General features: G+C 51.2%; 9 protein-coding genes across 9 annotated transcripts; 6 read left to right on the top strand and 3 right to left on the bottom strand.

Moving 5' to 3' along the window:
- Positions 1-1603: 1603 nt before the first annotated feature.
- J4E85_001221 (uncharacterized protein) lies at positions 1604-3030 on the top strand (the record flags this gene model as incomplete). Its single annotated transcript, XM_051465508.1, has 3 exons — positions 1604-2365; positions 2416-2466; positions 2515-3030. 3 exons carry the CDS (start codon positions 1604-1606, stop codon positions 3028-3030), a joined length of 1329 nt encoding a protein of 442 aa, XP_051330065.1.
- Positions 3031-3342: 312 nt separating this feature from the next.
- On the bottom strand, positions 3343-4410 carry J4E85_001220 (uncharacterized protein; the record flags this gene model as incomplete). Its single annotated transcript, XM_051465507.1, has 3 exons — positions 3343-3462; positions 3506-3562; positions 3613-4410. The coding sequence occupies 3 exons, from the start codon at positions 4408-4410 to the stop codon at positions 3343-3345; spliced, it is 975 nt and encodes a 324-aa protein (XP_051330064.1).
- Positions 4411-6621: 2211 nt separating this feature from the next.
- On the top strand, positions 6622-7574 carry J4E85_001219 (uncharacterized protein; the record flags this gene model as incomplete). The annotated part of the gene is made up of 2 exons (XM_051465506.1): positions 6622-6904; positions 7015-7574. 2 exons carry the CDS (start codon positions 6622-6624, stop codon positions 7572-7574), a joined length of 843 nt encoding a protein of 280 aa, XP_051330063.1.
- A 1715-nt stretch (positions 7575-9289) lies between these two features.
- Positions 9290-10053, top strand: J4E85_001218 (uncharacterized protein; the record flags this gene model as incomplete). Its single annotated transcript, XM_051465505.1, has 2 exons — positions 9290-9934; positions 9970-10053. 2 exons carry the CDS (start codon positions 9290-9292, stop codon positions 10051-10053), a joined length of 729 nt encoding a protein of 242 aa, XP_051330062.1.
- Positions 10054-10859: 806 nt separating this feature from the next.
- On the bottom strand, positions 10860-12257 carry J4E85_001217 (uncharacterized protein; the record flags this gene model as incomplete). The annotated part of the gene is made up of 1 exon (XM_051465504.1): positions 10860-12257. One exon carries the CDS (start codon positions 12255-12257, stop codon positions 10860-10862), a length of 1398 nt encoding a protein of 465 aa, XP_051330061.1.
- Positions 12258-13430: 1173 nt separating this feature from the next.
- Positions 13431-15090, top strand: J4E85_001216 (uncharacterized protein; the record flags this gene model as incomplete). The annotated part of the gene is made up of 2 exons (XM_051465503.1): positions 13431-13494; positions 13565-15090. 2 exons carry the CDS (start codon positions 13431-13433, stop codon positions 15088-15090), a joined length of 1590 nt encoding a protein of 529 aa, XP_051330060.1.
- Positions 15091-15918: 828 nt separating this feature from the next.
- On the top strand, positions 15919-17073 carry J4E85_001215 (uncharacterized protein; the record flags this gene model as incomplete). The annotated part of the gene is made up of 1 exon (XM_051465502.1): positions 15919-17073. One exon carries the CDS (start codon positions 15919-15921, stop codon positions 17071-17073), a length of 1155 nt encoding a protein of 384 aa, XP_051330059.1.
- Positions 17074-18278: 1205 nt separating this feature from the next.
- J4E85_001214 (uncharacterized protein) lies at positions 18279-19907 on the top strand (the record flags this gene model as incomplete). Its single annotated transcript, XM_051465501.1, has 3 exons — positions 18279-18923; positions 18977-19114; positions 19167-19907. 3 exons carry the CDS (start codon positions 18279-18281, stop codon positions 19905-19907), a joined length of 1524 nt encoding a protein of 507 aa, XP_051330058.1.
- An 813-nt stretch (positions 19908-20720) lies between these two features.
- J4E85_001213 (uncharacterized protein) lies at positions 20721-21837 on the bottom strand (the record flags this gene model as incomplete). Its single annotated transcript, XM_051465500.1, has 2 exons — positions 20721-21606; positions 21662-21837. The coding sequence occupies 2 exons, from the start codon at positions 21835-21837 to the stop codon at positions 20721-20723; spliced, it is 1062 nt and encodes a 353-aa protein (XP_051330057.1).
- Between the last annotated feature and the right edge of the window lie 466 nt (positions 21838-22303).

The raw sequence follows: 22303 nt of genomic DNA, 5'->3' as shown, positions 1-22303 counted from the left end.
TCCTTTTGACTATGGCGACTGAGCCTATGTAGACGCTGTTCACGACTCGCGTCTGTACCTACCTTACAGTTCTCCGTCGTAATAACACTCCCATGGCAATTGGGGTTTCTTCCAATCATGCTAGTCGAGGAGTAGAACTTTCAAATATTGCCCAGCTAGGTCTTTCCAGGGATCTTGCACCTCATCCCACGGCTTCCAGTGATCAACGCGCCAATAGGATTGCGATCCTTGAATAATCCAGGGCAACTGATCCCGCTGGAAGATAGCATCCGTTGCCGAGCCTGGAGATGGAATTTCTTAAGTTTGAGCATCTCGAGACTACTGTTGAGGCATCCATCAGAAATGGTAGTAGAGTGCTCTGGTCAGACACAGAGCGGAAGCGACTTGCAAGACCACGGCCCTCGCGAAGGATTTATTTCCAATCACGTCAACGTACCGTCGAGACTCACAGACTTTTTCGTCCCCTTCGTGTTTGAACAAAATCTGTCGTTTTTACTGCCTCTAGAACGACCTAGTTTTCTCTTTCCAAAACGCTCTCCACGCAGGGTCGCACTGAGACTTTTTCAGTGTTTCGTCGTCGCGTTGATAGTACCGTCCCCCAAAGGCTGTCTCAGGTGCGAGTTCCAGCCCAATGCGATGAGTGAAGGGAGTGGCGTACTAGTATCTATCAATCACACACCGAAAGAACTCGGAATATATCACCAGTTCAGCTAGCATCTAAAGCTTGACTAGATTTAGGAAGAAAGCGAGATATTTTAACATCCGCGAGCACGACTCTTGATAGCTGTTTTTAACTAACCTTTGGACCGGCGAGTCCTCGTTTTTCTTCGAGCCGTTATGAGTGAACCCTAATGGTCGCGAAGACGCACCCAATCTACTATCAGCCGCAGTTCTACTTTGTAGAAAAAGAGTAGCCTGCATACTTAAGTGTTAAGATTAAGTAGTAGTAGTAGCACCTAGGTAGTACCTAGTAGAGCCATACGACAAGGTTCTGATTATCGTAAACTTGTTGCGTCACTCCGGCATCATCGATCTCTCCGGTGATATTCTCTTTAGCAAGACTTGACTCGCTGTAGCGGGCATCGTGGCTGCTTCTTTACTGTATACTGATATCAGACGGACCTCGGAAGCTGGAAGGCGCGCGCACATGATTGGCTGGGAGAGGCTGTGGGGTAACTCCGCCAAGTCTACCACTTCGCTGCGAACATCACCCTATTGCCACGAGGCTTTGTCCTAAGTAAGATGCGCAAACAATCATTCTAAAAGCCAAACCCAGAACCCATTGCGCGTACTGCGTTGTCTGAGCTACGTAGCTAGGCATTCAATGCGCGAGGCTGGCTTCCGAGCGTTGCTTCAAGCGCAGTGGCAGAGCGTGCCGTATCCGACGTACTCGCCTCGCCTGGCCCGCCGGCAATGACCGCTGCGGCGGGCATCCCGCCACCGATCCCCTCCTATTACCTCATAAATTCGGAAAACTGAGCTTGTAAAATTCGCAAAACTCGATCTCCCGCAAGATGTGACTCAGCAAAGTATGGGTCTGGGGAAGCAGAATCCTGGGGTCGACTGACCTTGCGGTCAAACATCATTTTTGCCGTGCAACAACATGGCCGCCATTGGACCGGATCCACCAACTGAAGAGTTCAGCCAGATCGAAGAGGAGGATATTGCGCCAACCAAGCAAGAAGTATCTTCAACCTTTGATGTCACGAGAGTCGCATCTACCGAGCCGCCTCCCAATGGCGGATGGGTAGCATGGTCACAAGTGCTAGGTGGGCATATCATCACCTTCTTCACCTGGGGCTTCATCACATCATTTGGTATGTTCCAAGCGCACTATACCTCCATTGGACTGTCGACCGCGTCCAATATCTCATGGATCGGTGCACTCACCGTCTTCTTCCTGCTGTCCATCCCTCTTTGGTCTGGCGCCGCGTCAGACACCGGTCATTTCAAGCTTGTTCTGCGCGTAGGCATTGGACTATGGTTGGTCGGCATCTTCATGACAAGTATCTGCAAGGAGTACTGGCAGTTCGTGCTTGCGCAGGGGTTTTGCATCGGTTTCGCAAATGGATGCATGTTCGTGCCCATGGTATCCGTGATCTCGACATATTTCGATGCGACAAAGCGGAGTTTTGCAATTAGTATCACGTTATGCGGGTCGGGCACTGGTGGGCTAGTTATTCCGATCATGCTCAACAGGTTGATTGATCGCATCGGGTTTGGATGGGCGGTGAGGACGTTGGGCTTCATGGCGCTGGTCATGCTATTGATTGCTGAGCGGCTGCTAAAGAAGCGGCTTCCACCAAAGGTTGCGGTCAAGATGCTCGAACCGAGTGAGCTCAAGGACCCGGTCTTTGATCTTTTCGTAAGTGGTCTGATTCGACGAACCCGGGACGTCTTTGCTAACGTACACAGATTCTCGGCTCGGTCTTTTGCTTCGCAGGTCTTTGGTTCGCTTTCTTCTATGTAAGTACATACCGCAATCTTCTTCAACAAATAGCTGACCTTACCCAGATCAATGCTTTCGCTCGAACAACGTTGGGTATGACGTTGGAAGAATCGATACCGCTCCTCCTGGTGCTAAACGGCATCGGCATTCCGGGACGTCTGTTACCCGCGTACGTTGCTGGCCGCTATTGCCGGCCATTGACCATCAGCTTGATTGTCAGTTTCATCACTGCTCTTCTACTATATTGTTGGATTGCGATCACTTCGACAGCAGGAATGTATGCCTTTGCGGCGCTTTACGGCTTGTTTGCTGCAGGCTTGCAAGCCATGTTCCCTGCAACACTCGCCGATCTTACCCTGGACAACAAGAAAATCGGAACAAGAATGGGCATGGGGTTTGCCTTGTCTAGTTTTGGTTGCCTTATCGGAGGTCCAGGTGGAGGTGCGTTGGTTGAGGTTGGCAACGGATCCTATCTGTATGGACAGGTACTTGCTGGCTCATGCGGTGTATTGGGCTTCTTTTGTTTCTTGGTAGCGGCATTGATACACAAGAGGCAGGCAAAGCTGTTCGATGGCGTCTAAAGAGGTGTTGTGGCGACTCATGTCCTCAAGGCTTTCGGCCGATGTCGTGAAGCGTTGCATCACATTCATGCAAAATGGGAGCCAAGATCTCGCCGCCCTGTCATTGCCTTATTTCCTCGCAAGGACCACGAAAGCCAGAACAAGAAGCTTAGATCGAAGGAGGTAGCCATTTATAGCATTGGGCAGTGTTTCTCATGCATGTTTTGTGCACTACCTACGTTCGCCCGTTGTTGGCCCTTCCGCCAGGCTGTGGAACGCGTTTGAATTATATATCTACGTGTTTATTCGTTCTCATAACACTTTGAATATCACCTAAAACACGCCCGGAATAGGTGGCCCCCAGATCTTGAGCGCCTGTGGCCCAGCAGGAACGTGCGATACCTCCGTCTCAGCATTGACCAAATCGCCATCCGCATAGTGCTCCTTGTAACGCTGTTAGTATCAGGCCAATCAAATTATGACAAGTGTTGCCTACCAATATGAACTTGCTGGTATCAAACCAGTAGTCAAAGACTTGACTTCCGAGGACATGCTGTTCCCGGTTAGCAGTTCGTCCACAACCATGGAGTTGATGTAACCAACTCTTCCCACACCCCAACAACTCTCGTATCCTTTCGACTCAAGATAGTCATGGCCCAAATGCTCGACGTCGAAGTCATGGGTCTCAAACGCAGAATGCGCAACAGTAGGTTCATAGTCCGGTTTGACCCGCTTAAAGAAGAAGGCATGGTGATCTGTGTACTCCAAACCACGATCGATATGGAAGAAGCATGTGATGGGCTTATCGTCTTTGTAAACGATATCCGATGGAGCGAGAGCGAGAGTCTTGGTGTACCAGTCATACATCTGTTGATACGCGCCATCTGGATATGTCACACCGTAGTGACCCCAGCGATGAACGGGAGCTGGGCCGAGCTCAAAGCGCTGGAATTTGCCCTTTCGTGGCTTTTCGTCCTCGTAATTGACGACCAGCTTCTTCAGAGCTGGCGGTTCGGCCTCCTTCTTTTGTTGACCATGAATGAGATAGACATGGTGGCCTACAGGGTCGGTGAGCTTAACATAATTCCCTCCTCCTGGAGCGTCGAGAGGTGCAATAGAAGTAGCTCCATCTATCTGACTTGCGCGTTCCAGCTCTCCTCTACTCTCCACTTCATATGCTGCTCCTTCGAAACTGCTCTTGCCGTCGGCTTGACGTGCGATGTATACAAAGGGCTCCACGCCATACCCTTTGAAGAAGATCTGGTTTTGGGGATCTTCTCGCGCGATGGACAGTCCGAAGTCGAGGAGAAATTGACGCGCCTTGGTTAGGTCGGTATGGTAGTAGATGACGAACGCCGTTGCCTTGAGACGGATCCTCATGTCGTTGTCAGGTATCGGCATGTCGTATGATTCAAAACAAAAGTGTAATAATCTATGCGCAAGCGTCGTTGGTTGGGCGGATGATATACAGCGCTGCAATTCGATGTATGTTGATCTACGCTACTAACCTTGAGCTGTCAGCTCAAGCACGTGGAGGCTATGTAGCTCGCCTTCCGCGACCGCTTTACATCAGTTGTGGAACCGAGGTACCGGTACAGCGTCAACAGTAAACGGTGTCAGGTTCCAGGGAGCTAGTACGCTGGGGTTCGTAAAGACCAAGTGGGTTAGCAATAGTTGTGGTTCTGACGTAGGCGGGTAAGGTGGTGTGCGCACATTGATACCACCTTATCCTGGGAATTCTATCTGCGCTAGTAGCTAGCGTTTGATCAAGACCGTTCAACTGAAGCCGGGAATTAGTTTGTCAGACTTCTAAATTTGCATGCAACACTGCAAGTGCATGTTTGAAGGAAGGGTGATTTGCATAGCGCGCAAACGTCGCAGGTGTGATTGACGCGCTGTGAACCGGAAGTAAATTGATGCATTCTGCCCTGCTTATAATATCTTTGAGCACATGTATACACGGTCAATGGAAGGACTTAATTTATTCGTAGTATCCTGGCGCTAAGTTGTACTGAAAGAGTACATCACGATCGTGTCCGAAGATGAGTCGCGCATTAGTCAACTTCTGCAAAGAGTGTATCATCTGGTTGGATCTCGACCAAGATGCATGGTCCCTGGTAAACCAACCCTGGGTGGCAAGAGACTCGTAGTTCTCTTTGAAGACGTATTGGTCAGTGGTAAAAACCCACGTCCCGCTGGTTTTGAGGTTCACCTGGAGGATTGAGAGGCCTGGGGTATGACCGGGGCTGTGGCGGATGATCAACCCAGTGTTTAGCTCGAATCCGTCGCCGTGGAACGGTTTCTAGTTAAGATCGAATTGAAGATAGGTAGGCAAATAGACACCTGCATAGAGCTTTGAGTCAGCCTTGCCGACCCCGTAATTCATAATGTCTCATAAGACACATTATGACTGCGAGTGGGGTGCATGTCTTTGTGACAATGACTTACCAAGATCTGTTTTTGTCGCAACGCTGTAAAATGCGTTCTTCAGTTCCTGCTCATGGGTATAGATAGGGACGTCAGTTCCCCGAAAATACTCTAATCCTCCAGCATGATCAAGATGAAGATGGCCCATGATGACGGCCTTAACGTCTTTGATGTCATTGCCAGTTTTCCGAATAGCAACATCCAAGTCATGATCCTCGCAATAGTTTTCCCGAGCAAAGATGTCGTTGAGCTGTGGTCCCCAAACGTCTGGGTAATCTTTGCCAGGACCAGTCTCGAAGAGCACGAGTCCTTCAGTAGGATGAGAGACCAAAGCACACATCATTACCATTGACCTTCGAGCATGTTGTTGCGGGTTCAACTTGCTTGCAGTAGAAGCATTCGCCTACATAGCCGAGTCAATCTGCTGTTTTCTGATACCAGCGCCAGCGTTGTTGTGCTGAATGGATTGAGACGTACCCCGGTGATCATGAAAGCCTCATTAGCTACCACGTCTCCTACATGAAGAAGCCAAAGCTTCGTTCCCTGAAAGCACGATGAGTACAACGCATCGTTCTGGAAAGCGAGTGCTTACATCAGGTGCCAGACTCCCAGGAATATTCATCATCCCAGACCGTTTCCGCGTGAACGGTCGTGTATTGACGCAATGAAGTCTGGCAAGTAGACTACGTGAAGAACTTAGCAGAGCCTGTGAAACCACGTGAACAGACTTCGCTGCTTGCTATTATGTAGACATACACCATCTGAAAAGCAGCCACCTGTGCATCTGGATTCTGACTGACTATGCGCGTTGTGGTACGCGTTTACCCCGCTTCAAAAGCAGCCCAAGTAGCCCACATAGTCAAGCTGCGTATTGTCCGCGGATGTATTCCGAAAAACAAGACTGCAACTTATCGCTGACAAATTCAAATTGATTCGGCTTCAGTCTCTGTAGTTTGGTACAGCGGATAAGGTGGTATGCCTTGGCGGGTTCCTTGGTCGGAAAGCGGATACGCTGCCTTCCGACTACTGATATTCACGCGCGTTTCCGAGAACCACACTGCATATGCTGATGGAGGAGTGAGAGTTGGTGAACTCCGAAAACACATAGGAGCTGCCTCTGCCTTGAGAGCTGTGCGACCTGCTAGCTCCAACTCTTCTTCCCTATTCCGCGATTAGCTGTTCACGATGTCTTCAGAACCAGTTGCGTGGGATAGATTTGTTCGTTACATTGCGCAAGGGGCTGATCAGGATATTCGTTATGGCGACCCCATCGTTTCAGGCTCAGACGTGGATTTGATTGCTCAGATTGCAGAGGAAGGAAAACTCGAAGTAAAGATGTTGCATGGAAACGATCCGCTGAGTGCGACACCAACAGGCGAGATCGACAAAGTGGCGAGGCTGCTGGGACCGCTCGAGCCAGCTCATGTCCCAATCATCCGTTGCATTGGATTGAATTACAAAACACACAGTATGTATGGGATTGGAACACTAGTGGGAGAAGCACCCGATCTAACAGATTGCAAGTTCTCGAGACCGGACGGCCGCTTCCAACGTGTCCAACGGTCTTTACTAAGCCAGGGCCAGCCGTTGCGGATCACGGCGAGGACGTCCCAATTCCTTGTTTCGCACAGGAGCAATGCGATTACGAGGGTGAACTGGTCGTTGTCATCGGCAAAGACGCAAAGAACATAGTGGAAGCCGATGCCTTGGACTATGTGGCTGGATATACTGCAGGTAACGATGTCTCCGCGCGCGACTGGCAAAGAGAAGCTGGGAAAGCAGGGCCTGTTCCGCAGTGGTCCTTCAGCAAGTCATTCGACAAGTACGCGCCGCTGGGACCGTGTATCGTAGCCACTCACGTCCTAGGAGAAGCCAACAAACAGTCGCTGAGGACGATGGTCAATGGGGAAATCAGACAGGAAAGCAATACGTCAGATCTGTGCTTTGGCGTCCGACGACTTGTCGCATTTTGCAGTCAAGGCCAGACTCTTCAGCGAGGCTCGTTGATCATGACCGGGACGCCAGGTGGAGTCGCACTGTTCATGAAGCCGCAAGCCTTTCTCGAAGATGGGGACAGGGTCGAGGTGGAGATTGGAGGAATTGGCCGAATGTCGAATCGCATGTCGTTTGATGCATGATGAGCAAGTAGACGGCACGTCCCGTTGAATCCATGTCCGTAGAGGTGGATGGCGGTAATCGGCACCATGTGTCCATAGCAATTCAAGTCGTGATCTTGAGTCCTGGGAAGCGCGTGCACGCAGATCGAGGCGAGAACGCCAGCTAGCTCGACCCCGCAGCCCTCGCCCGCCGGTCGCGTTAGCGTGCCAAGGGCAGTCCGACGGCTCGAGTGCTGAGCCGACAGTCAGTGCCAACATGCATAACATGCCCAGGTGCCTTCGCCGCGCCATGGAGAAGCCGTTGGGGCTCACCACGTCTTCCATCTCATCCTCACATCATGTACCCATGCACCAAATGCGAAAGGACCTATCGTACGCAAAACTCCTTGACGCGTCATCAACACAGCCACCAAAAGACCTGCAAGCACCGCTGTTCAACCTGTGGCGTCGTTTTCCATCGCAGGGATCTTTTGTCTCGACACTCGAAGCTTCACCAGCCTTCGTCTCTCAACGACACAGTTGAACCGCCATCTGCCCAGATCGGCAGTACCACTGCCGCATCGGGAAGGCAGCGATGTCATACCGCGTGTCTCCGATGCAGAGAGTTGAGGACGAAATGTGATGGACAGCGTCCGTGCTATACATGTCTGAACACCGACTCTTCCTGTCAATACTCCAACCGTTCCAATAGGCTGAGCCAGGTTCTTCCGCATGTCGCGACACCGGCCACCGATGCACCTCCACACGAGTCCAACCAACATGACAACCAGCCAGACGATGTGGGCTGCTTGTCGTACGAGGGATCATGCTTGCCTATCGAGAGCGCCGAGCATCCGAGAGAACATGATCTCCATCCAGGTACCCATCATATACGCCCCAGCTCCCTGGACAGACAGTCAATCTACGATCCGTACAACGATTGCTTGTTAGCGGGCATACCTATTCGTCCCGAACACTCCACATCCTCCGTCGCAACCGGTGAGACGTCCGATATAGGAACCATGTCTTGGCCGTGGCTACACGAAAACCTCTTTCTACCTGCCGACCCCCACTCATTGGCCAACACGATGAGCTCTGTGCAATTCCCATATTCCCAAGACGAAACGCTTGCCGGACTTGACTTGGAATCCTTCACCAATCTTGGCTCGCTGTCAACGCAGAGTCATGTCGGCCAACCGGACGTGGAGATGCTCTTAGGGCAGACTTCTGCGTCAGACGGATTGAGCAGCACAGCACATCAGCAAGCCTCAAAGAATATCTTCGCCACGGGCACGTTGGAAGATACGTGTAAGTCATCGTTCGATAGCGTGATGTGGAGCATTTTTACTGATATGAAAATAGGCAGTCTGGATCAAAGTGCGTCGATCACATCCAGAGACAATCAAAACCTAGTTATTGAGAATCTAGTCGGCCTCGCTTCCTCACCAGCGTGGGGTAATCAGTCAGAAAAGGACCATGCAAACTCCTGGGCCCTCGCTTCTGCCAAAGTTGCACTCGCATTTGGGCTCACTGATTACCAAGAGTGCTCGGGTTCGTCAGCACTCTACGACTTCTGCGCCAAGTATGTAGAACATTTCGGACCGCTATGGCCCCTGTTCAGCTTGCAAACCTTGGAACTCGACGCTCTTCATCCAATCCTTTTTCTCGTTCTTACTTCGATCGGATCGATGTATTGCGGCTCCAACGCGAGCAATTATGGGGCCATGATGCATACCACCATCCGGAGCACTCTTACGATGGTATGGGAGCTTGAAAACGAAGAGCTCGGTCTTCTCTGGCTGGCACAAGCGCGACTGCTGACTCAGGTAGCTGCGCTGTATTTCGGACAGCCAAAGGCTTTCACCTACGCCCACCATCTCGGCGCCTTGCTTGTCGCTCAAGCTCGGAGGATGGATCTCTTCTCAGCCGCATATTTTGACAAAGCTATGCAAAGGCTACAACGCATGAAAGACATTGCTTCAGATGAGGAGCGTCTGGAAATGTGGTTGCAACTGGAGACACGTCGACGACTAGCATTCGGTATATTCCGCGGCGACAGCTACACTAGTGTGTTGCTACACAGCAAACCTCTGATCTCAATGGAGGAGATCGACCTTCAGCTGCGAATGTGCGACGCTATATGGCGAAGCAAGAAGATGTCCCCTAGCTTGTGCCTGCAGATGATAGAGCATGACCAAACACCTAGTAGAGAACTATGGGCTTCTGATATCTATCGTATCGCCATGGATAAGAACGAGCCGCTTCCACCTCTGGATCCTGCAGGACAGGAGCTTCTCATGTTCGGACTGCAATACTCTATTTGGCGCTTTTCCAAGGACCGGAATATGTTCACCCGTTTGTCCGGAGGTCTTGAAGGCTTTAGTAGCGATGACTTATCATCTGTTTCTTCTGACAGTCCCTGCGAATCCATTTCCAGCAGGAGCTCTGGTTCGGAAAGGCTCAGCACAAGACGTCTATCAAAAAGCGCTACCAAGTCTTCAGAGACACACTGTTTGGATAGTACGGTACGCCGGATGGAGGATTTACGGCAGCAGCACCGACGTTTACTTTCTGCTCTTGAGAAGTGGGAGCAAAGCCTTCCTCTAGTCAAGACATTTGTGAGAACCAATCTCGACCGTAGCTGTTTGATGAGTGGTCTATTACTCTTTCACTTGGGGCACCTTCGCCTACATGTCCCACTCGAAGACCTCCATCAAATTCAGTATCGACTCGCCGATAATCTTACTATCGAAGATCGTCTCGTTAATAAGGCGCGCACATGGGCCAACTCACGACAAGGTCGGATTGCGGCTGAGCGGGCCTACAGTATCTGGAACATTATAGACCGAGAGTCAAAGCTGGAGAAAGAAAAGAGGGTAAACTTCAACCTATTGGCTTTCATAGGTTTACACCACAGCACAGTAGCTGTATGGGCATACACAGGAGCGCGTAACGACAAGGTCAATAGGAACTCTGTAGAGTCTTCAATCGTACTGGAAGGGTGCGGGGAAACCACGGCTATTGATCCGCAGAGAATTGGCACGTTGTCGTCGTTCGTGGATTTATATGGCCGCATAAGCCCTGCGGGCTGGTCGTCATTTGCGAAGGCAGCAGGCACGCTATCAAAGCAGCACTTTCCCGTCACTAAAGGATGTTGATTGAGACGAAGTGGTATGCGATTGCATTGAGGGGCCATCAGTAGCGCGCATCACACAAGCACGTTCAAACATCAGATTTCGTGCTTCGACTGTGTTATGTAGAAGTATCGGTCATTATTGTATAACTTCCAAGGTCACAACTAGTCCCACCCAGCCACGTGACGAAGTATCACGCCTCCAATCGTCTGAACTTCAACCAACAAGAGCCCGTCTTCGATCCAGCTGCAAAGACGTCCGCCAGAGCCAGGTTGTCTTCTTCCATGCCGGGGGGCATTGTTGCTTTGAACTTGCGAAAGATCAAACCTAGCATGTACTTGAGTTCTGTCAAAGCCAGATTCGAGCCCGGACAGGCACGAGAACCATGGCCGAACGGAATCCAGTTCAGTTTCATACGTTCATCAGCGCCGATCCAGCGCTCAGGTTTCCAAAGCTGCGGCTCTGGATAAACCTCTTCTAGCTGTCCCTGGTTGAGCGCTGCAGTCGATGCGATCACGCCTCTGGGGACTTGCTTTCCAGCGATTACAAGATCCTTCCCCAAATGTCTTTCGAGTGGCCCTGGGATCATAGGGTACATCCGCATGGTCTCCCGAATAACACCGTCGAGAAATTCGAGATTCATGGTGCGCTTGATATCGAAGCTTTCCAAGTCGGGCAAGGCTTCAATGAGTTCCGCACGAAGTCGCTCCTGGGCCTCGGGATGGCGAGTCAGAAGCCAGCAAGCAAACGCAGCCGTATGCGAAGTAGTCGAAGAACCCGCTGCGAGCATCTCGACCATGTATGCGGGAATGTCTTCCGGAGGAACGGCAGATGCGTTTACTTTGTTCATAGACTGCAGCATCGAGAGAACATCCTTTTGTCGGCCAGCAGCGTTCTCACTAGTCTCCCAGCGGTTCAAAGCTTCTTTTGCCGTGACATCCATATCATGGCAATCTTTCCTCAATGTCTTCCACTTCTCATTGCCGAACCATCTGACGTAGAAATCTGCTCCAGGGATGAAGCTCTTCATCGCGTTCCAAGTGCTAAACGCGTGAAACCGTCGAAGAAAAGCGGGTGCGTCGTCCTCCTTGTAGTTGCGCAGCAGTCTGTGTTCTTCGGCCCAGAGTACATCGGTCACAATGTCCAGCGCGAGTAAGCGGAAGACGACGACTCCGTCAACGGCTTCTTCGTTCTCATCCTTACGATGGAGCAGCTGGATGAAATCCTCGACGTGCGACTGGATGTTCTCCACCAAAGCCGCGAGGTTTTTGTTCTGGAAGCATTGGATCAAATTGTTGCGTGATGGGGCCGCAGACGGGTAGTCCACGAAACCGAGAGTGGACACGACGCCTTTCCAGCTTCCCATCGAGGAGTAGAATGAGGTCTTGAGTGCAGATTTGTCATATATCGTTTTCATTGCATTTTCGTCCACAGTGTGAACTTGATCCGTTGCGATGACGACAATGGGTCCATACCGATCAAGAAGCTTCGTAACGTAGTCCGACCGTCTACGCTTGTACGTGGCATATTTTAGTGGCAACTTGGAGACCCGCGCGTACCAGGGGCCTGGTATATGTCTAACTGGAGACATCAAGAAAGGGTACAAGATCTACAATTCGTTGTTCTGTCAGTTCCGTTTGGGATTCTGATAGCAAGAAGATGGGTGTGGCTCACGAGAGTGTTCAACAGATGCAGGGAGACAGCAATCAGCCCCCATCGAAGCATTAGCAGTAGTCCGACGGGAGTCTCTGCTACTGCAGCAGCTATTACCGTCATAATGAATTGCGCCAGATGATACCGAAGTTCTTTGCGGCGAAAATATCTTCACGCGATTTTGATGACCAAAAACGCGTTGTACAGGATGATTCTTCTACGAAGACCTTTGGCGAGGACTTAATGTCGCGCAGATCTTCTTAATGCGACACCCAAATCCTGCTCAATTTCTGACACCCGGAGAGAGCTGCCACAAAAGCCGTCCGGCATTAGTGTGACGTCATGGACTTCTGTAGCACTTGCACCCTAGCTCACAGCATGGGCCGCAGCCCTACCTAGGTAGCTCAAATTTAGCCAGGAGACAACCTTCTTTTTCCAACATTTACATTTTCCCCCATCATCCTTCGGAATACAGTGGCTCTGTACAAAGGTCGACTTCCGGTTCTACCCCGCAGCCACTTTTCTACGCCCAGAGTTACCTCTTTGCTGTGGAGTACACTGCGGAGAATCGCGTACATGCTCCGGATAAAGTGGTATGTAATCCACCAACAGCAGATCGAACATAGCGATCTCCGAAAAGATTGAATGGCTGCGACTAATCAGACTGCGTCCTTCAGCGGTGACTGATGAAGCCGCATCTGAAAGCCGAAATTGATGCACTTATGGTCCTTTGCACGTGATGCAAGCGGAACACATACCACTTAGTAGGCCAAGAGTCTGCACAGGTCGTGGACATGCCACGACAAACCATTGGAATAATTGATTAGCCTCGACTAGACTCCGCGTATGTCTTCAAGATGCTTGGCCGTCAACAGCATGATGTGCTTTTAGTGGTGAACATATCTACTGTATTCAGCATCTAATCAGATTTGTACAACGAACCGCTCCTGTCTATCGAAGCATGGAATATTCTGTTGTGATCGTTGGTGCGGGCCCCTCTGGCGCCACCACTGCATTGCTGCTGGCTCAACAAGGCGTGAAGTCACTTTCAATATCGAGACACAGCGGCACGGCAAATACCCCTCGAGCGCACATATTCAATCAAAGAGCAATGGAAGTTTTGAGGGACGCGGGTATCGAGGAGAAATTGGGCACGATAGCAAGCACTGCAGAATGTATGTTCGCTGCGTTGGGAGTACCAGCTACCTGTATCCCAAATGTCGAGCATGTACTAATCGAGTGCAGGTATGCAGCATACCTCGTGGCTGAACACACTAGCTGGCGAAGAGTATGGTCGCGTTTGGGCTTGGGGTAACCGACCATCCCAAAAAGGCGACTATGAGCGAGCGAGTCCTTGCGCCATGTCGGATCTGCCTCAAAGCTACCTCGAGCCAGTTCTGATCGAAGAAGCCACGAGGCACGGTGCCGAGTTCCGATTTTACACTGAATTCGTGCGTTTTGAGAAGATAGCTGACGTAATCGTTACGACTATGCGAAACAGATCGACCGGAGAGGAGTACAACATAACATCCAGCTATCTAATCGGAGCAGATGGCGCCCGGAGCGCTGTGTTGCAGGCTCTCAAGATACCAGTACTTGGCCGCCAGCTCAACACCGCCTTCAACATCCATATCAAAGCCGACCTATCTAAGTACATTCAGCATCGACCAGGAAGCCTCAACTGGGTACTGAATCCCGTTGCGCCAGAGTGGTCGGCTGTGGGTAATTTTCGCATGGTCAGGCCTTGGACGGAGTGGGTGGTGTCGATGCACCCAGCGACGAAGGACAAGAACAGCTCTCAGCCAACCGAGGACGCCATTCTGAAGCGGCTGTACCAGATGATTGGCGACGACTCGATTGATATCGAAATATTGTCCTCGTTTTCTTGGACAATCAATGATCAAGTCGCTGAGAGTTGGCAAAGCGGCAGGGTGCTGTGTATCGGCGACGCGACACATAGGCATCCCCCTATAAACGGACTCGGCAGCAACACGTGCATATCAGACGCTTTCAACATCTCCTGGAAGTTGGCTTATGTTATCAAAGGCTTAGCTTCACCATCTCTCCTTGATACCCTTACGGTCGAGCGCAAGCCCGTAGGCGACAGCATCGTCCGCCGCGCGAACGATGGAATGGAGGCGCATCGAACACTTTGGGCACTCATTGGCCTGGATAGTTCGTCCAGGAAGAAGGCCACCGATCTGCTCAAGTCCGACTCGACAGAAGGAGAGAAGATGCGCGATCAGTTTCGAGAGGCACTGGAAGCTACCGAGGATGAAGTGCAAGCACTGGGCATCCAAATGAACCAGGTCTACCTGAACACATCTGCAGTGGTGATTGAAAGTGGGGATATTGCCCCCGAATTCAACCATATAAACGCTTTGAGAGAGATTAAGACCAGCACCTATCCCGGGTATCACCTTCCACATGTCTGGCTAGCAGCCAATGGGCAAGCAAAAAGACTCTCAAGTCTGGATCTCTGTGGACGAGGGTCTTTCACATTACTCACAGGCGTCGGCGGCGATGCTTGGCTACATGCAGCGAAGGAGGTTTCGGACATGAGTGGTGTATTCGTTCGCGCCTATAAGATCGGCTTCGGAGGCGACTACATGGACGCATACCGGGAGTGGTATCAAGTGAGAGGTGTCGGGGAGAGAGGGGTTGTGTTGGTGAGGCCTGACCACTTCGTTGGCTGGCGCTGCGTGGATTTAGTGGCGAACCCAACCGCGAAGCTTTCGGAAGTGTTGCAGCAGATCTTGGGCAGGGCATAGTATAGATTTTGCTTGAATATCTTGTTACCAGTCTCAGATCCCACAAATGAATGTGACAATTCGATCACAGTGCAATTCCATGTGAGTGAGCACAATATAACCCTTGGAATTCGGCCTCAGTAGTCAAATACTGGAGTTGCCTGGACTGATGGCACAACTTAGACTCCGTACTTATCTTCAAGGATGATTTGTCTATTCATGACCGTAGTACTGCTGGCTGTTGGCTAGCGTCCCGATTACGGGCCATCAGCGCAACCGACCTGATGGTAGAGTTCATACCAGCTGCGGGCGGCATTTTCCTTCCGTCCACTAGAAGGAGCGACATAGCTATGTGTGTTGTGACCTGTGTCTGCCACCAATCTCTTGATTACGAGTGCTAGGTTTGTATGGCATCTTGTTTGCACGCTTCCCCGCAACGTCACTACATCTTACGCCTGAAAAGGCGAAATACCACTTTACCCATGCCACACGGGTGTACCAAGCCGTACTTTGTTTCATTGAACACCCTTACCAAGATGCTGGTGTCGCCAATGGCATCGTTGCTGACCTCCTTATCCCAGACTGCAAGGAGTTTCGGCAGCGCCAATGCCACTTGGCATCCGCGTTTGCGTAGAGGCGGGTTACAATCTTGGCAGATGGCGCGCTCAAAGTACAGTTCGTGCGCATTGCGATAGATATATGGAAGACATCGTTGACTGAAGGGCGCAGTCCCATTCCTGAGAATTCGCTATCGGCACAGCATCTCCTCCGCTCATCCTTCCCAGCAACTGCAACTCCATACCCATACCCTTTGGAAACAGGTCCTCATTCTCCTGGACGCCAAAGAAGATGTCTAAGGTCGCACTAGTTACAGGTGGCAATGGAATAACAGGCTCAGCCATCATCGAGCACCTCGTGAAGAATACGACCTCTGCCGAGTGGAGAAACATTGTCGTCACGTCGCGGTCGCCCTTCAAGACCACCGTTCACGATGACCGTATAATGTTTTTAGCCCTCGATCTTTCCGATAATCCCGATGCCTTGATCAAAAAGATGCGCTCAGCATGCCAAGATGTTACTCATGCATACTTCTCTTCGTATGTACACAAAGACGACTTTGCGGAACTCAACCACGCCAACGAAAAGCTCTTCGCCAACTTCCTCGACGCTCTACTAGTCGTGGCTCCCAGTCTAGAGAACTGTACGCTTCAGACTGGAGGAAAACACTACAATGTTCACCTCAGTCCCGTGCCATCTCCAGCTCGGGAGGAAGAGCCCAGAAGGGAAAGTCCGCTTGGCAACTTCTACTTCGCCCAAGAAGACTACCTAACGACACGCCAGACTGGCCAGAATTGGACTTGGAACGTCATCCGGCCAGAAGCCATTATCGGCCACACGTCCAAGCCAAACGGCATGAATTCAGCTTTGACATATGCCTTGTACTTTCTCGTTTGCAAAGAGATGGGCGTTGAGGCGCGTATGCCGACGAACCAGCTGTATTGGGAAGGATACGACGACCTTTCCGACTCCAGACTCATTGCCGACCTGACCGTATGGGCCTCTACACATCCACACGCTGGGAATCAGGCCTTCAATGTCGTCAACGGTGACTATTTTTCGTGGAGATACATGTGGCCACGCATCGCCGCCTACGCAGGGGCCCGCGCAACAAGTGAGCAGACCTTTGAAAAGCCTCGTCCATCAGAAGGAGAGACGCAACTAGATCTCAGCTTGGCTGAGTGGGCTGTGGACAAGCAAGAGGTCTGGGAGCGCATCTGTGAAAAGAACGGTTGTCCTGAAGCGAAGGCGACTTGGGCATCTGGTACGTGGGCTTTCCAGGATTGGGTGTTTCAGCGTACGTGGTCGGCAACGTTGAGCGTTAACAAAGCGAGGAGATTTGGGTGGACCGGCCATATCGACTCGTATCAGTCGTTGACTGGTGCGTTCGATAAATTTGTTCAGCTGAAGCAGATACCAGCGTTACAGCATAGTGGTAGTTTGTAAGATCAATGGCCAGGTCCTGTTGCCATGTCTTGATCACTTTCGGTGGTTCTCTATTGTTTACCCATGAAATGCTAGGTAGAATGATTCGTGTCGCTGCTCGAGAGTCCTCTGACCTGTAGTACGTCGACCGACGATACGCTGGAATTACTAGTGTTGCATGCCGATGAGGCTCCACCATTGACACACAAGCCACCACATGTGTGGGTAATGCGTCTTTGCGCGTTGGTCGCAGTTCCTTCCTAAATACGAAATAAGTGGAGAGGTTTCGCAAAGCCTTGCCAGATGGAGAGGCGACCACGTGCTGTAGGATCCTCCAGGATGAAAGCGCGTGTCGCAATGGCGGACCATATAACATCGCGGTCTTACTCTGCAGCTTCTGTTGAGACAGACGCTGTACGCTTCCCACAGCCATCGATGACATGTGGCATGACTGTCGACGCATGTACTAAAATTTCCGTCAAAAGGTGACTAGTCGCAGACATCACGACGGCTTCTCCAGCTTCATTTGCCGTGGTTTCCTCCCTCCGCCCTCGACCGATATCGCCATACGCCAGAACATCAAGCAATCGACTAAGTTGTCGATTTCTAGAGTCCCGTCATGATTCCGTCTCCTTTATTGCGTTGGACGGTCCGCCGCTTCCAACCTTGGAAGGTTCGCTTAGAGCGAATGAAGCCGTGCACCGGACTGCACCGCATCGCGGGGTCGCCCCGGGATAGCGTTCGGCTCGTGTTTTGGATTTAGGACTATCGCGAGTTTTAGGCACACGCGAGGAATGCATAGTCTATACTTTGTTGGAAGAGAAGTTGTTCCATTGCAGTAAAGACGCGCGCCTGCTGGGCCGAGGAAGCGCCCGGAAAGCAACGAGCTCTTCGAACCCCTCATCACTTTCCGTCACTTTGGCACGAGCATGCCAGGGGAAGCACATGCGGGAAGGGCTGCAAAGCTTGGAAGCCAGCCGGTGATAGCGCTGACACCGCCACTACTGATTGGCCAACACCGTTGAATACGGGGTGCCTCTTGGCCATCGCCTCTAGCGGCCGCGTCTGCGGGCGGTGCGTGGTGTGCGCCCTTCACTGTCCTCGCCCCTAGCAGCCCAGTCCATACCGGAGAGACAGGAGACGGAACTACACATCAGCCATCTTGTGCCATATCTCATCGCATCCTCCCAGGTCTCAACAGTGGTGGTCCCACGGGTAGTCTCACAATGCCAAAGCGATCGGCTGGCTGCTTCGAGTGCAGGAAAAGAAAGGTTCGATGCGACGAGACCAAACCAGAGTGCAATACCTGCGTGAGGCGCGGAACAAAATGCCCTGGCTATCGGCCAGCACAGGCTTTTATTCTCCACAACTTCGATGCACACGGAGAAAAGCCATCCCTGATCAAGGAGGATGAGAATCGCTACAAGTACGCCAGTCAAGCTTCGTCAAGCTCACAAAACGACGCAACTTTCTCAAGCAAGGCCATCGTACGCAGAGAAGATGCGCAAATGGAGCCTGAGGATGCGCCTCTGCCCAAGCAGGTCAGCGCAGTTGCCGCCGACAGAATACAGCATCTGGGAACCTTCATTGCCCTGTATTTGCCCAGAGCTGAGGGTCCGGCGTTGCCGCCCCCTTCAGCCCTGATGCTTGGCCTACCTACTATGCCCGCGAACAGCCCGGTACTCATGGCTGCAATTGATGCTCTCTCTGCAGCGCAACTGGCGGTGAACAACAGAAATCATCCGCTCATCCATCGCTCCAGGTCGCTATATGGCACAGCCCTGAGTCAGATGTTGCGCGCAATACAAGATCCAGTGACAGCACTCAAAGACGAAACACTGCTATCAACGTATATGCTCACGCTTTACGAGGTACAAGCGATCTCATCCAATGCTCTTGCTATCAGGTCTAACCGCTCGCATAGGTTTTCGTAGGTGTTACACAAGGTCATGGCTTTTTCTACCATGTCCAGGGACTTCTACATCTTCTTAAGCAGCGTGGGCCAGCTTCATTCGAGAGTCGATTGAGCATGCAAATTTTCCACGCCATACGGTACAATTCGGTATGAGGAATCGTATTGTCGTATGCTGCACAGCCTCGCTAATGCCTGCTAGCTGAGTATCGGCTACCACATGCGAAAGGCCTCAATGCTAGACAGCACGGAATGGTTAGCAGTGACTGCCAAAGCGGCAAAAGTGGATCCGTACGTGGCTCTGAACGACATCTGCATACACATCCCACGACTCCTGGAGCGCACGGACAAAGCCACCAGACCAGAATGTCCAAAGGAGGAGATTGATTCTCTCATTGAGGATTCGCAACAAGCCGCTAGCCGTGCTTTTGAGTGGCTCTCAACCTTTGAAAGACACGGTCCGCGATACGACACGGTAGACGTTGCCTTCATGGATGGCTTCCTGGATATTTGCGCAGACCGCGTATTCGATCCCGTCTTCTACTTCCACTACTTTGGGGCCGGCATTTGCTACCTTATCTACTGGATGAGCATGTTGATCTTGCAAGGCAACACATTCAAGTTGCTCCGGCAGCATCGACAACTCGATATGAAGCAATTGTACATGTGGGACCGCCAGCTCAGCAGCTATGCAGATTCGATATGTCGAAGCGTGCCGTACAACTGTCGGCCCGTCACTGGTTACACTGCAAAATTCGGATCATTGACACCGCTTATGGTTGCGAGAAAATACTACGAGATGAAGGGAGCACAGACCGAAGCAGGATGGTGCGCAAAAGTTTACATGGGCGCGAGAGTACCGGAGCTCTACCAAGCGCCCATCGCATTAGAACCTTTCGAGAATGTCAAGAAGACCGTGCAGGGCAACCCGCGGTATATTTGAAGGGTTCCGTGTAGACTATGACGAAATAAATAACGGCATCGCAGTTTTCTTCCTGTTACACTTGACAGAACTCTCCTTAATGACTCCGTTTGCAAGGCGTAGCTACTCTAACATGCGCATGTTACACTAAGTCTACAGCGTGGATCGTTTCGACGGAAGCTTGGGTGGTGCCACCACTTCTCCATTGGCGAGTACCTCAAGATGGGCCAACTCACAAGTATCGTTATGTCCTCATCATAGTTTGCAGGTTAGGGGTGGGCAAACTACCTATAGTCACTCAGAGGTCATCAACTATGACTTTCGTGTTCCTTCATATCACGCGACGCAGTGAAGACATCTTACACTCATACGGCGACTCATACCTGATTATAGAAGCTGCCTTCGATATTCTCCGCCGTCTCACTCAGAGTAAGTTTTGTCTACATTTGCTTATCATGATGCGCAGAAACCCATGTACAACAGTCAGCACCCGTTAAAGCGTCTACCCCCGAAGATAGCAATGACTCGTTACTCTTTGAAAGATACTCTATCTAAAGGTCAACAGCAGATATGATACAAGCTACAGTCATATAGAAGCCGTTTGCCATCAAGTTCAAGCATACAAGTCAAGCGAGTGCAACGGCAATGAGTGATTCAGTTGGACAAAGCGACTGCGAAGACTGAATTGGCCTATGGTTTACACGAAATGACATATGCTGTAGATATACATCTCCGGATATGCAAATGTCACACCTGTTCCTGTGCGATGCACGGTTTGAGTACTTTCCATTTGTAACATTGACTCAACATCTATGCAGTTGGTCTGATGCTAACCTAGGCCTGTACCTCCGTAACCAACTTGCCCGTGTTGCCACCCTGGAAAAGCATCATCCAAGTCTTGGGCACATCCTCAAACTTAGTCTTAACCACTGTCTCCGTTTCGGGCCCAACCTTGAGCTTACCCTCCTTGACTCCCTTGATCAACTCCTGGATATACTGACCAGCCTTGCCCGACTCAATAGCATCGATAACAATGAAGCCTCTGACCTCAATGCGATTGCTGATAATCTCGAACCAGTTCTTGACGCCGCTGTCGCCCATGGAGTTGTACGTTGCGACGGCGCCGCACGCAGCGATGCGTCCGTGGCGCTTCATACGACCCAGCATGAGCGACAAGATGTCGCCGCCAACATTGTCAAAGTAGACTTCTACGTAACCCTCCGTGGCTTTCTTAAGGTCAGCCTCGAAAGACGCGGCTTTGTAGTCGACGCAAACATCTGCGCCCAGACTCTCGACCCAGCGGCACTTCTTCTCACCACCGGCAATGCCGATGACGCGTTTACATCCAAGAACGTGCTTGGCGAGTTGCACAACCATGGAGCCGGTAGCTCCCGCAGCTCCGGAAACGACGACCGTGTCGGAGGAAGAGGCGCGCGCGATGTCGATGAGGCCGTAGTACGCGGTCAGACCTGTTCCGCCGAGTGCACCGATGAAGTGCGTGGGGCGGATGCCGGCGCTCTCGTCGGCTTGGATGGGGCGAACGGCTTTGTTGGATACGACGGCATATTCTGTCCAGCCGAAGTCGCCCATGACGAGTTGACCCTTGGGCAGGCTATCGGTGCTGGATTCGACAATCTCGGCAATGGCGAAGGAACGCATTACTCCACCTTGCTTCACCGGCTCCACGTAGAGGCGCTCAGGGTCCATGTCTTTCTGGATCCTGTAGACACAAGTCAGTCGTGTTCTACGGGATTTTTTTGTGTAGTCAAACTCACCATCCTCTTTGTGCGGGGTCATTGGAGAAGTAGAGTACTTTGATAAGGACTTGATCAGCGGTTGGGCTTGGGAGGTCAATGGTTTGGAGCGAAAAGGTCGCGTCGTTGCCCTCAATGACGGGGTCGTTGAGTGGTGGGTTGGCAAGAACCCACTGGCGAGTTTGTTGGCCCGGCATCTTTCTGTATGTTATGAAATAGTGTCCTGTATGCAATTGGGTAGGTGATGTGGTAGTTTGCTGTCGAAAATGGAGATGATTGAAGAGAGCATGTACAGCGAGTACGAGATGCGGTCACCCTTTTAAGTACAACAGGAGCTAAACAGTCTCGAAGCTGCGGTGGGGTCTACTAGATCTTCCACGTTGATCCTGGACAACTTAAGCCCAGACGTAAGAGCATGTAAGGACTTGCTAGCTCTACTTAGTACTTGGCATAGAGTTAATTCGAGCTAATGTAGAGATGTTCACGGTGAACCTCGGCTTCTGGTGGTATCCAGTTTTCGCCCACTCTGGCGCGTAACGTGTCCATTGCGTGTAACAGTAGTCTTTCCGCTTTTCGTCCGACATGTTTTAGATGAAGAATTACTGAATCGGAATAGTGATTGAGAAACGCATGCTTAGTGACGCGCTGTTCTGGTCATTGAAG

Source organism: Alternaria conjuncta (assembly GCF_024043145.1).
Source record: "Alternaria conjuncta strain BMP 0040 chromosome Unknown scaffold_2, whole genome shotgun sequence".
NCBI lineage: Eukaryota > Fungi > Ascomycota > Dothideomycetes > Pleosporales > Pleosporaceae > Alternaria > Alternaria conjuncta.
This window is presented reverse-complemented; position numbering and strand designations above follow the sequence as displayed.